The following is an 11,825-nucleotide window of genomic DNA, read 5'->3' on the forward strand; positions in this document are numbered from 1 at the left end:
ATTCACTGCATTTTGAGCTGTGTAACCGTTTCTACTTTTGGGATTTGATGCACGCGCTATTCTTTGTGATTTAGTATCAATTCTAGACCATTTCAAAACCATAGTTACTCACTTGTAAAGTTTAATAAATAATGGACTGTTTACCATATAAGATTTATTGGTTAATTAGTAATATTCTTTTAAAAAAAATTACATCAATTGATTCTCTTTTTGATGTATACAGCCAAAGCTCGACTCTTTCAGTAATGCTATGCCCAGAAAAGACAACTATAAGAGCGTCATTAATTCTTGAAATTTTGAAGGTTAACTTGTCTGCATCACAAAAAACTTATACTAATATTCTTTCAACAAATTAACAAATTACCAAATTTAAATACAACATGCATGTAATAACTTATTCAAAAAGCTTAGCAACTTTTTCATACATATATATAGAAACCCCAAATGGTTGCCAACAACAACACAAACATTAAGGAATAATCCTAAACCCTATACTCCCCAGATGGAAATTCATTTCCAGCAACCAAATCTTGAGCATAATAACAAAAGTAACAAGAAGAATCCAGGAATTGGGATCAGCAAAGGAAACAAATTCAAAGGAAGAAGCAAAACCAACAACAACAACACTGGAAACAAATTTGTTGGAGTGAGGCAGAGGCCTTCAGGGAGATGGGTGGCAGAGATCAAGGACACAACACAAAAGATAAGAATGTGGCTCGGAACATTCGAGACGGCTGAAGAGGCGGCCAGAGCCTACGACGAAGCCGCCTGCCTCCTCCGCGGATCAAACACTCGGACTAACTTTATCACTCATGTCTCCACGGATTCTCCCCTGGCTTCACGCATCAGGAACCTTCTCAACGACAAAAAAGGCATCAAAAAACAAGAAAACAGTGTTGTTGCTTGCGCCCCAAGAATCCTTGGCAGTTCTAGCTCAAGTTCAACAAACAATGATAAAATTGAGAAGTCTGTTCCACAAGTAGTGCGTGATGATGCTTATAAACCGGACTTGAGCAGCTGCGAGATGAATCCACAACAAAGTAATAGTTTCTGGTGGGATTTCGGACCCATCTTCGACCGCCTTCCGTTTGCTAATCATTTACTTGACGGCACAACTGACATGGAGCTTCTGGAATTTGAAAGAATGAAGGTTGAAAGACAAATTTCAGCTTCACTTTATGCCATTAATGGAGTTCACGAGTACATGGAAACTCTTCAGGAATCTAATAACGAACCTATTTGGGATCTTCCACCTTTGTGCTCCTTATTCTGCTAATAATCATGGACCTCCTAATCATCCTGCATATTATCATTACAGTCCCTTCTTTTTTTTTTCCTTGATTATAAACTTGAAGGAAGAGTGGAGGGTCTCTTAATTGTGTCGATTGGAATTCCAAGAACAGAAGGTTTCGTTTTGGAAAATATTTTTTTTTGTTTCGATTTCTTGGTTTTGAATTTAATTACAAAAATGCACTTGTTTTTGATTTTGTTTATGGGTTTCAAAAATGTTATGTATGCATATTAGCCATCAAATTAATTATATTGTATTTTTTGTATAAATATATATTTTGTTTAACTTATTTTTAATATATATTTTATATTTTGACATATATTTTATACAGATAGTTGATTTTTTTTGTTTATATAACTTAGTAGTATTGGTTTTATATAAAAATAATAATAAAACATTACAAATATTTTTATTTTATTCTTTAAGAAAATCATAAAAACAAGGAAGTGAAGTAACATAAGGTGATATTTTTGTAATTAATTTAAAAAATCTCTATAATAAAAAAATTAAATAGGAATTAATATGAAAAGTCTTATTGTATGTATACAATAATATTCATTTTTATTACCGTGAATATGATTTAATTATATATGGTTATGGAATTTCATTATAATTATAAATTTATTTGATTATGATTATATATTTAGTTTAATTATGTTATTTATAAAATTTGATTATTTAAATGTAAATCTAATTTTTATGTTTTGAGAATAAAAAATATTATGTATTTACTAAAATTAGCTACTAAAATTAATTATTATATATTTATATATAAATATATGTGTTGTTTAATTTATTTTTAATATATATTTTGTATTTTAGTATGTATTTTGTATTAGTAACTGATTTTAATGTTTAAAAATAAAATTTTTAAAATCAAATATCCAAATTTTGATATGTATATTTCTAGTTTTCTGATACCTTTGTAAACGTTAGCAAGAAGATCCATGAGCTGAATGTCAAATTAGGGTATCGATATATAACAGCACTTTCTTTTTCAATAATGATGATGCAGAAAGTCTAACAAGCATTTATGTCAATGTGATTTTTCTGCCGAAAGATCATTATATATGTAAACTATAAAGCTTATTGAAGTCTCTTTCACTTTCTCTCTCTCTCTCTCTCCGTTTCTTGGGTGGAATATGTCAGTGTGACTATCTAGACTTTTAGGCAAATTATTAAGCAAATTGATGGAATCTTGGACTTTAGGGCCTAGATAAAATTAAACAGATAATTACATTCCCTTGAAACCTTCCAGAGCCAAATACTAGTCTTTCTTTATTAATAGTGGGTAATATAAAAGATACTCTAAATTTTATAAGATTTTGGTCCAAAGCTTTTCCATATATGCATTGGCCATGATTAGAACAAAAAATTATATATAGCTACTTGAAGTTATTATCATGTACCAAAAAGCTTAGCAAGTGAACAATAATTCACATGACAGAATCACAGATGACTGATTCCGAAGCTTTGATTTTCCTTTAAGGAGGAGTGATATGTAATTAATTAAGATGAAATGATATTTGTGCCAAATGATCGTAAATCAGAGAACAAGCTACTTATTCTTCAATCTACAATCTCCATGTTCCTCCATTTACGCTCACTGCACCATGTTAAATTGCATGTGAGATTGGAGAAGAACACATGATCAGAGAAAGAGAGAAGAAATTAGGTAATAAAACTTACATTAATGAAGAGTCTCAAAGAATACAAGTTTTATGACTATCTATTTATAGCTACACTAACCGTCACGCTAACTAACTCTGTATACTTCACTAACTAACTCTGTACAACTTACCAACTATACAACTAACTGACATTAAATAACAGTAGTGGCAATAATGCTATCAAGTAACACCCTCCTGTAAGCTTGCATTGTTGGGGGAGAAAAGGTTCAACAATCCAAGCTTAGAATATGCAGCATGAAAGGGACCCGGAGCAAGGGACTTTGTAAGAATATCTGCTGCTTGATTGTGGGTTGAAATGGGGAGAAGGTGGATCAGTTTTTCTTGTAGCTTGTCACAAACTATGTGGCAATCAGCTTCTATATGCTTTGTTCGCTCGTGAAATACAGGATTGATGGCAATATAGATTGCTAAATTGATGTCACAGTATATATTGATTGGTTTTTGAATTGGAGCACCAAGATCATGAAGAACATAGGTTAACCACTGAGCTTCTCGGGTTGCCAACGCCAAAGCTCGATATTCAGCTTCAGAAGAGAAGGTTGCAACTGTGAGTTGTTTCTTACTTTTCCATGTTACCAAAGAGGGTCCTAGGTAGAAGCAATATACAGAAGTAGACCTGCGAGAATCAGGGCACCCGGTCCAATCAGAATCCGAGAAACCGGTGAGGTGCAAGTCCGACTTTGCCGAGAAGAAGAGACCTGTAGATGGGGATCCCTTCACATAGCGCAGTACTTGATGAGCTGCCTTTAAATGTGCATTGGTAGCACAATCCAGAAACTGACTAAGCTTGCCAATTGTATAGCTAATGTCAGGTTTGGTATTAGACAAGTATAGAAGTTTGCCAATGATTCTTCTATACTGAGTAGAAATCATGAAGCAATTCCCCAACACCTTTGCTGAGTTTTGCTCCATAGTAAATGGGAGTGGTGGCTGGTTTACAACCTTCAAATCCAGTTTCTTTGAGCAGATCAAGGACATACTTTCTTTGATACAAAGCAATTCCATTTTCTGATCTTGCCACTTCCAATCCAAGGAAATATTTCAAATTTCCTATGTCTTTAATTTTAAATCTGTCATGAAGGATTCTCTTGACTGATTCAATTTCATTTAAATCATCATCCGCTAGTACCAGGTCATCCACATATACAAGAATTACTGTAAATTCCAAAGAAGTTTGTTTGGTAAATAAACTATAATTTGATTTGCATTGAGTATAATTCATCTCAAGCAAGACATATTTTAGTTTGTAGTTTCACTGCCTGCTTGCTTGTTTCAGTCCATACAAGGACTTCTCAAGTTTGCAAACCTGCCCTGATGAAGCTTCTAAGCCTGGGGGAACCTACTTATATACTTCTTCTTCGAGTTCTCCATGCAGGAAGGCCGTGTTTACATTAATTTGTTTGAGATACCAGCCCTTGACTGCTGTAATGGCCAACACAATTCTCAATGTCCCCAGCTTTACTACAGGACTAAAAGTGTCTCTGTAGTCAATACCAACTACTTGGGTAAAACTCTTGGCAACAAGCCTGGCCTTGTGCCTTTCAACCATTCCATCAGGGTGATATTTGGTGCGAAACACCCATTTACAACCAATTGCCTTTTTACCAAATGACAAGGAGGTTAGCTTCCATGTCTTGTTTTCCTCTAAAGCAAGTAGCTCAGCTTGAATAGCCTCTTGCCAACAGACTTGAGTTATAGAATCCTCATAGCTTTTAGGTTCTAAATTTTGAATAGCAAGAGAGAATGCAAGATGCATAGGAGAAAGTCTAGAATAGGACAGAACATTTGAAATTGGATACCTTTGAGCAATGAGCAGGGAATTGGATGGAGAAGTGCGGATGGTCTTACATTTATAGTTTGCCAAATATGAAGGAGCTCTAGTATGCCAAGTGGACCTCCTTATCCCAGCAGTTTCAGGCACGAGTTGACAAGGGACATGTGAAGAACCTATGTCTACATGATCATGTGATGCAGATGCAAATGTTGATGCAGAACCTGTGTCTATATGATCATGAATTTCTGCATAAGGCAAGACATCCTCACTATCACTCAAATTATGAGGTGCTTCATCAAGTTGAGTTTTTAAATTTAGTTGATTCACATTATCTCGAGGGTTGGAATTATTCTGATTTAGAATTTGAATTTCGTTTCCATCCAAAAAGCTATAATCAAAGTGATGAGATAAGTTCGCTGGAAATTTAGAAGTGACTTTGTTACTAGAAACTGATTTGTGAGATACTGATTTGTGACAATAAGGAAAATAGTTTTCATAAAACTGCACATCTCGAGATAGAAAAATTTCTCGAGTTTGCAAATCGAATAGCAAATAGCCCTTTATACCCTCCTTGAATTCAAGATGCAGACATTTTCTGGCTCTTGGATCAAGTTTACCTTAATGTCTATTAAGAGTCCTAGCATAGGCTAAGCAACCAAAGACTTTGAAATTTAAAATATCTGGTAGACACTTGTAGATAACTTGGTAAGGAGATTGATTTTTCAAAAAAAGAGTGCATAATCTGTTTATTAGATAAACTGCATGCCCAACACTATAATACAAAACTGATTTTGGTAAATGAGCATGAATCATGAGAGCACGAGCCACAGCAAGAATGTGCTGATGCTTGCGCTCAACAATCCCATTCTGTTGTGGCGTTTCCACATAAGTTCTTTGGTGTGTGATACCAGTAGAGCTGTAAAATGTAGGCATTAAGAATTCAGGGCCATTATCTGTGCGAATTGTCTTGACGCTTGCAGAAAATTGAGTTTTAGCAAAAACAACAAAGTCCTTAACCAATTGAGAAGATTCAGCTTTAGTTTTCATGAATAAAATCCAAGTAAAACGAGAACAGTCATCTACTATAGTAAGGAAGTAACATTTTCCAGTAAAAGAGGGAATGGACACAGGTCCCCAAATGTCAATATGAAGAATGTCAAACACAGCAGCTACTACATTTGAACTAACAGAAAATGGTGATATCTTTTGTTTACCTACATGACATGAATGACAAGGTGTGTCACTCTGTCTACAATCAATGAATTTAAAATACTTGTGCAATGCAACTAGCCTATCATGTGATGGATGCCCTAGTCTAGCATGCCACAAGGAGCCTGAAATGTGATGGTTGCCAGAAATTGCTGTGATATGAGGGAGAGTCCTGATTTCCTTGTGCAGAATGTAGAGACCATCAACATTACTAGCTGCACCAATCATCCTCAAAGTGTGCAGATCCTGGATCTCATAATCTTTGTCAGTAAAATGCATTTTACAATGCAATGATGCAGTGAGCTTTGAAACCGAAATAAGTTTGAAATTGAAGGTAGGGATGAACAATGCGTTTGTAAGGTAAAGATCATTAGAAAACACAATAGTTCCCATGATGTAACTTGTTGTGAGAGCACCATTGGGTAATCTAACAACAATGGGATCTATCTTGAAATAATTTTGAAAATCTGCCAAGGAATATGACACATGGTCTGTAGCACCAGTATCTATACCCCAAGGCTTGTGTTTCTGAGTCGAAATGTTTAGAGCCATGATATGAGATTCAAAATACAAAATGTGAACCATTCTACCTTTATGAGGTGAAGGATTATTTTTGGCTGAAATCTGGCTAATGCTATGAGAATGAGATTGATCTTGTCTGCTGAACAACTAGAAGCGCTTCTCTTTGCTCTGGAGTGAATTCATTAATGGTCGGTTCACTCCTTGCTAGTTGATGAACACTGAGATTGTCATTATCATCCTTAGAAGCATCAGCTGCTGTCAAGCAATTAAGAACAGGATTTTTCTTATCAAATCGAGGCTTGAAGTTTGGTGGATAACCATGCTTCTTGTAGCAATCATCCACTATGTGTCCACTCTTTCCACAATGAGTGCATTGTAGCCTATTTCGCCCTTTGGTAGATTGGCCTTTGTTTCCTTTGCTCTTCCCTTTCACTTCATTCTGAGAAGGACAGGCTGAGGAGCTCACCAAAATCTTTGTGTCCAAAGCACTATCAAAAATGAAAGTTGCCTCTCCTGCTGAGTAATCATGGACAGAATTTTGTTAACGCTAGGCAATTCATCCATAAGCATCACCTGAGACTTAATGGTTGAATACTGTTCTCCACGACCTCAAAGAAACTTTGTGACTCTATCTTCTTCTCTTTGCTGCCTTACTATGCCTAAACCGCATTCACACTTAACGCAGTCACATCCAGGGATCGATCTGAAATCATCAACCTCTTCCTAAAGGTTCTTAAGCCTAGCAAAATAGGCAGTAACGGACATGTCTCCCTGTTTGAGCGCATAAATCTCCTCATTTAACTTGGCTACTCTAAACCTGTCCCCTTGGTAATATCGATGTCTAAGATCGTTCCACAAATCATAAGCTACATTATTCCATAAAACACTTTGATATATGTCAGGGCTAAGGGAGAGATTAATCCAGGCAACTACATACGTGTTGCATCGTTGCCATGCCTTAAAATTTGGATCCGTTCTCTCAGGCTTCAAAATCGTACCATCAACAAATTCGAATTTGTTTTTAGAATAAAGTGCATTCATCATAGCTTTGCTCCATGCAGTATAATTTGAACCAGTGAGTGTGACATTGGTGATATGTATACTTGGATTTTCAGATGGCAAAATGTAGTAAGGACTTGAAAGATCTTGATTTGGATTTGTCTTGTTGAGATGACTCTGGATCTATGCAACTTGATTGAAGAATGCCGCAAACTGCTGAGCATCTATCGCACCAACACCTCCAGATCCAGATCTGCTTCTTGATTTCTCAGCCATAAGTGCGAGTTTCACCGATTGGCTCGTAATATTTCTCTCTCAATCTCGTTGATCGGAACACTTTGTTACGTCACCGTGAAGAAAGGTGAATTAATGAAGCTCTTATCAAACATTGTTGTGCGAGTTCGAGAGAGAAGAAGAAAAGAAAATACACGAAGAAATGAAGAATGAGAGGAGATCAATCGAAGAGGAGAGTTTCAGATCTGATAGAGGAAGGCAATTCCAGATCTAATTGAAGAAATGAAGAATGAGAGGAGATCAATCAAAGAGGAAAGTTTCAGATCTGATCGAGGAAGGCAGAGAAGAACAGAGAAATTGCATTATCTGTAAAGCTGGACTCTTCAGATTTTCTCAAATCATGCCAAATGATCGTGAATCAAAGAACAAGCTATCTATTCTTCAATCTACAATCTCCATATTCCTCCATCCACGCTTACCGCACCATGTTAAATTGCATGTGAGATTGGAGAAGAACACATGATCAGAGAAGGAGAGAAGAAATTAGGTAATGAAACTTGCATTAATGAAGAGTCTCAAAGAATATAAACTTTATGACTATCTATTTATAGCTACACTAACTGTCACACTAACTAACTCTGTATACCTCACTAACTAACTCTGTACAGCTTACCAACTAACAACTATACAACTAACTGACATTAAATAACAGTAGTGGCAATAATGCTATCAAGTAACACTAGCAATTCAATTTCGATTTATAAAAATACTGACAAAAATAATTTTTATTTTTATTAATGATAAAAATACCCCTTATGTATTTAAAAATGCTATAAAATGTCCAACCATAAAAAAAAGCATTTTTCATTAATGAAATCGATTGAGGTGGCAAACGAATATGTATAGATGGAATCCTATCATATTCATATCCCGTTTCATCCAATTCCCTTCTTTATGCTCACTGTGCAACCTCGCTCTTGCTTTCTTTCCACCACCCTCATCCAATTTCTCCCTCTCGTCATGAAGGTTTTCAAGTGAATTAAGGAGGAAGAGTTGAATCAAAAAACTACTTTTTAGATTTGAATAAATAAGTTATGAAGAATTTTAGTTTTAGGAGATTATTTTCAATTTTGTCTTGTCATAGTAGAACATAATTGAAATGGTAGAGAAAAAGGAAGAAAAAGAGTAGTGAGACCATGATATATCCTGCTTCGGCCACTTAGTGCAATGTGACCTACATCCAGTTTTCACCAAAATAATGGTAGAATTTTTAGTATAATCAAGATTGATTACAAACGCCAATTCCAAGAGACTCACACTCTTGTAAACTACCAAAGCTATCCCAAGCTTAGTAAATTACTTAGATGCTACCCAACCTAGTTAAGGAAAACCAAGTGTACTCTAATCTAGAATACTTTCGAAATCAAAACACTCAAACAAAGGTTAAATGATTTTTTTTTGTACTACTCTCTTTACCTTTTATATCTCTCAAAGTAAGCTTGAATTTAGACAAAAGAGAAATAAGAACACACTCAAAAATAAGAAAAACAAGGATTGTTTGTCTATTCTTTAATATGCATGAAAATGATTGCCTTTTCATTGGTTTCTTCAATGTAAGAATCATTCCTAATTTGATCAAGCTAGCTGTTTGCACATTAATATAGTTGTAGCCGTTAGCATTGAAGAAAAAATCATTCCTTCTTTAGTTCCATCCAATGTGTAGCAGATTTCTCTCCATATATGAATTGATTCTTGCTTATAAAGAATCAATCATGTGTTATTTTTGCTTGAATCATGAAATACTTGATTGTGATCTTTGATTGTCAATCCATTAATACCTACAATGCTCATAAAGAAAATAAGTATATTAGGATATGTTTGTTATCACAAGGAACATTGACTCAACACATCACATCCACCAAAATTTTCAATTTTTTAGATTCCTAAAATTCTCAATTTGATATCATTAACCCCAAAATTCTACCGCATGAGCCTTCTCTAGCCTCTTCATCACTGCTTCTCCTTCTCCACATCAATCCATTAACAATGCATTATGGAAGCCTCGAACGAGAGCGAATTCAAAGCAAGACATGAAATAGAGAGGGGGGACATGAAGTAAAGCCAGGAAAGAAAGAGAGAGCTCGATAAGAGGCAGCAAAATAGAAATGAAATGTAGAGAGAGAGAGAGAGAGAGAGAGAGAGAGAGAGAGAGAGAGAGAGAGAGAGAGAGAGAGAGAGAGAGAGAAGAAGGGGTGAACAAGGGCTAATTACCGGTTTAGAAAATTCACAAGTTTGAAAGCTCAATTTTGTTGTAGCTCTAAACCGGAATTCAATGCTTTTTAAAGTTTAGTTTAGAATGTCACAATTCAAATAAAAAACCAGGAATTTAATCCCAGGTCGTTCTCCCTTGGAATCACAATTGAGTGCATATCGTTGGCTATGGAAAAAATTGGGGTTTTGAGTGAAATAAACGAGAAATATAAATAGCAAGAAATTAAAGAAGCAATACAATATCTAAATCGCAAAAGAAATTAAACTAAGAGCAAATAAGGTAATTAACTAGGGAAGAAAAACAAATTCAAATTCTAAAAAGATCTTGGAAAGGGTTGAGAGTCAATGATTACTATCCTTGTCATTGACCACAAACATGGCAATTATGAAGAGTTAATCCCACTTCGTCAACCTTTACACATTGAGAAAAATCAAGTAGGCAGAATTAATCCTAATCCATAAGTCCTAACCAACTTACTAATTGAATTAGTAAAAGATTAATGTCAATGGGAACAAGATTAACTAACAATCCTAAATCACCAATCAATATTGGACATCAATGACTTAAGGTCACCTAAGTTTTCAATCCCAAGTCAAGGATAAAAATCTACTCAAAAACTAATTCAAGTATTTTATCAAATACCTAGAGTGCATAAACATAAAGCATCATAAATTACAAGAATTAGTAAAATCTACAACTATCTAATGCAAGAAAACAATAATAACAAGTCAAGTAAGCATCAATTAAGCATAGAAACATCAATTGCATTAAAAGAAAATAAGAATTCAACAATTGTTCATAAACTAAAACTAGCAAAAATAAGAAACTAACAAGAGAAACCTAGTAAACTAAGATGATAGAACAAGATAATATAGAGAAAACTAAATTAAAACCTAAAACTAGAGAGAAATTAAACTAGAACTCTAGAATTCTAAAGAGAAGTTGGAGTTTCTCTCTCTAGAATTTTAACTAAGCCATACTAAAAAACCTAAACTAAGACTACTTGGTTGACCCCCTTGAATTCTTGCTTTAAAATGCTTTATAAATAAGTTAGTTTGGGCCCAAAATGGGCCAAAAATCGCCAGTCACGTGCCATTTTAAGTGAGGCACGAGACTGGAGTGATGCGTACGCATGACCCATGCATACGTACGAATTGTGAGTGATGCATACGCACGCTGACAGATTTTCACAACTTCATTTCTTCATGAATTCTCCACTTTTACATGCTTTTCTTCTATCCTTCCAAGTCATTCTTGTCTCCTAAACCTTAAATCACTCAAACAAACATATCAAGGCATTGAATAGAATAAAAGTGAATTAAATTTGACAATTTGAAGCATAAAAAGCATGTTTCTAACAACTAAATACAATTAGGAGAAATTCACAAAAGTATGCATTTTTCATGAATAAATGCAAGTTGATAAATTATACTCTTTTCAACCCAAAAATCATCGTAAAATATGGATTTATCAAGGGAAAAACGGTGACGATAGAGAAGGACGATGTCGTTGCCATCGACAAAATTGGCGAAGAGAGACAAGAGAGAAGAACAAAATGAAAAAAGAAAGAGACGCAAGGAGTAGAGAAGAAGGGGAAGTTGTTCTTGTCACAATCATTTCTATAGTTATTGTCGCCACTGCTGAAATGGGCTAGAGCCACCGTATGGTCCTACTTCGCTTTCTGATCTTCTCTATTTTGCGCTGTTCTACAACTTCTGCCACTGCTATCTTTTCTTGGATTCTTCACCTAATTAAGTCGCACTTTCACTATGCTCTGCTGTCATTATTGTTAGTGATGGCTGGTGGAAGAAATGGTAAATTCTTGCAAAAGAA

At 35.0% G+C, this 11,825-nt stretch overlaps 1 protein-coding gene across 1 annotated transcript; it reads left to right on the top strand.

Annotated features, from left to right (window-relative positions):
• Window positions 1-321: 321 nt before the first annotated feature.
• Window positions 322-1,562, top strand: LOC112754854 (ethylene-responsive transcription factor ERN1). The gene has a single exon (XM_025802649.3). The coding sequence runs from the start codon at window positions 503-505 to the stop codon at window positions 1,274-1,276; it is 774 nt and encodes a 257-aa protein (XP_025658434.1). The 5' UTR covers window positions 322-502; the 3' UTR covers window positions 1,277-1,562.
• Window positions 1,563-11,825: the final 10,263 nt, after the last annotated feature.

Source organism: Arachis hypogaea, chromosome 16 (assembly GCF_003086295.3).
Source record: "Arachis hypogaea cultivar Tifrunner chromosome 16, arahy.Tifrunner.gnm2.J5K5, whole genome shotgun sequence".
Taxonomy (NCBI): Eukaryota; Viridiplantae; Streptophyta; class Magnoliopsida; order Fabales; family Fabaceae; genus Arachis; species Arachis hypogaea.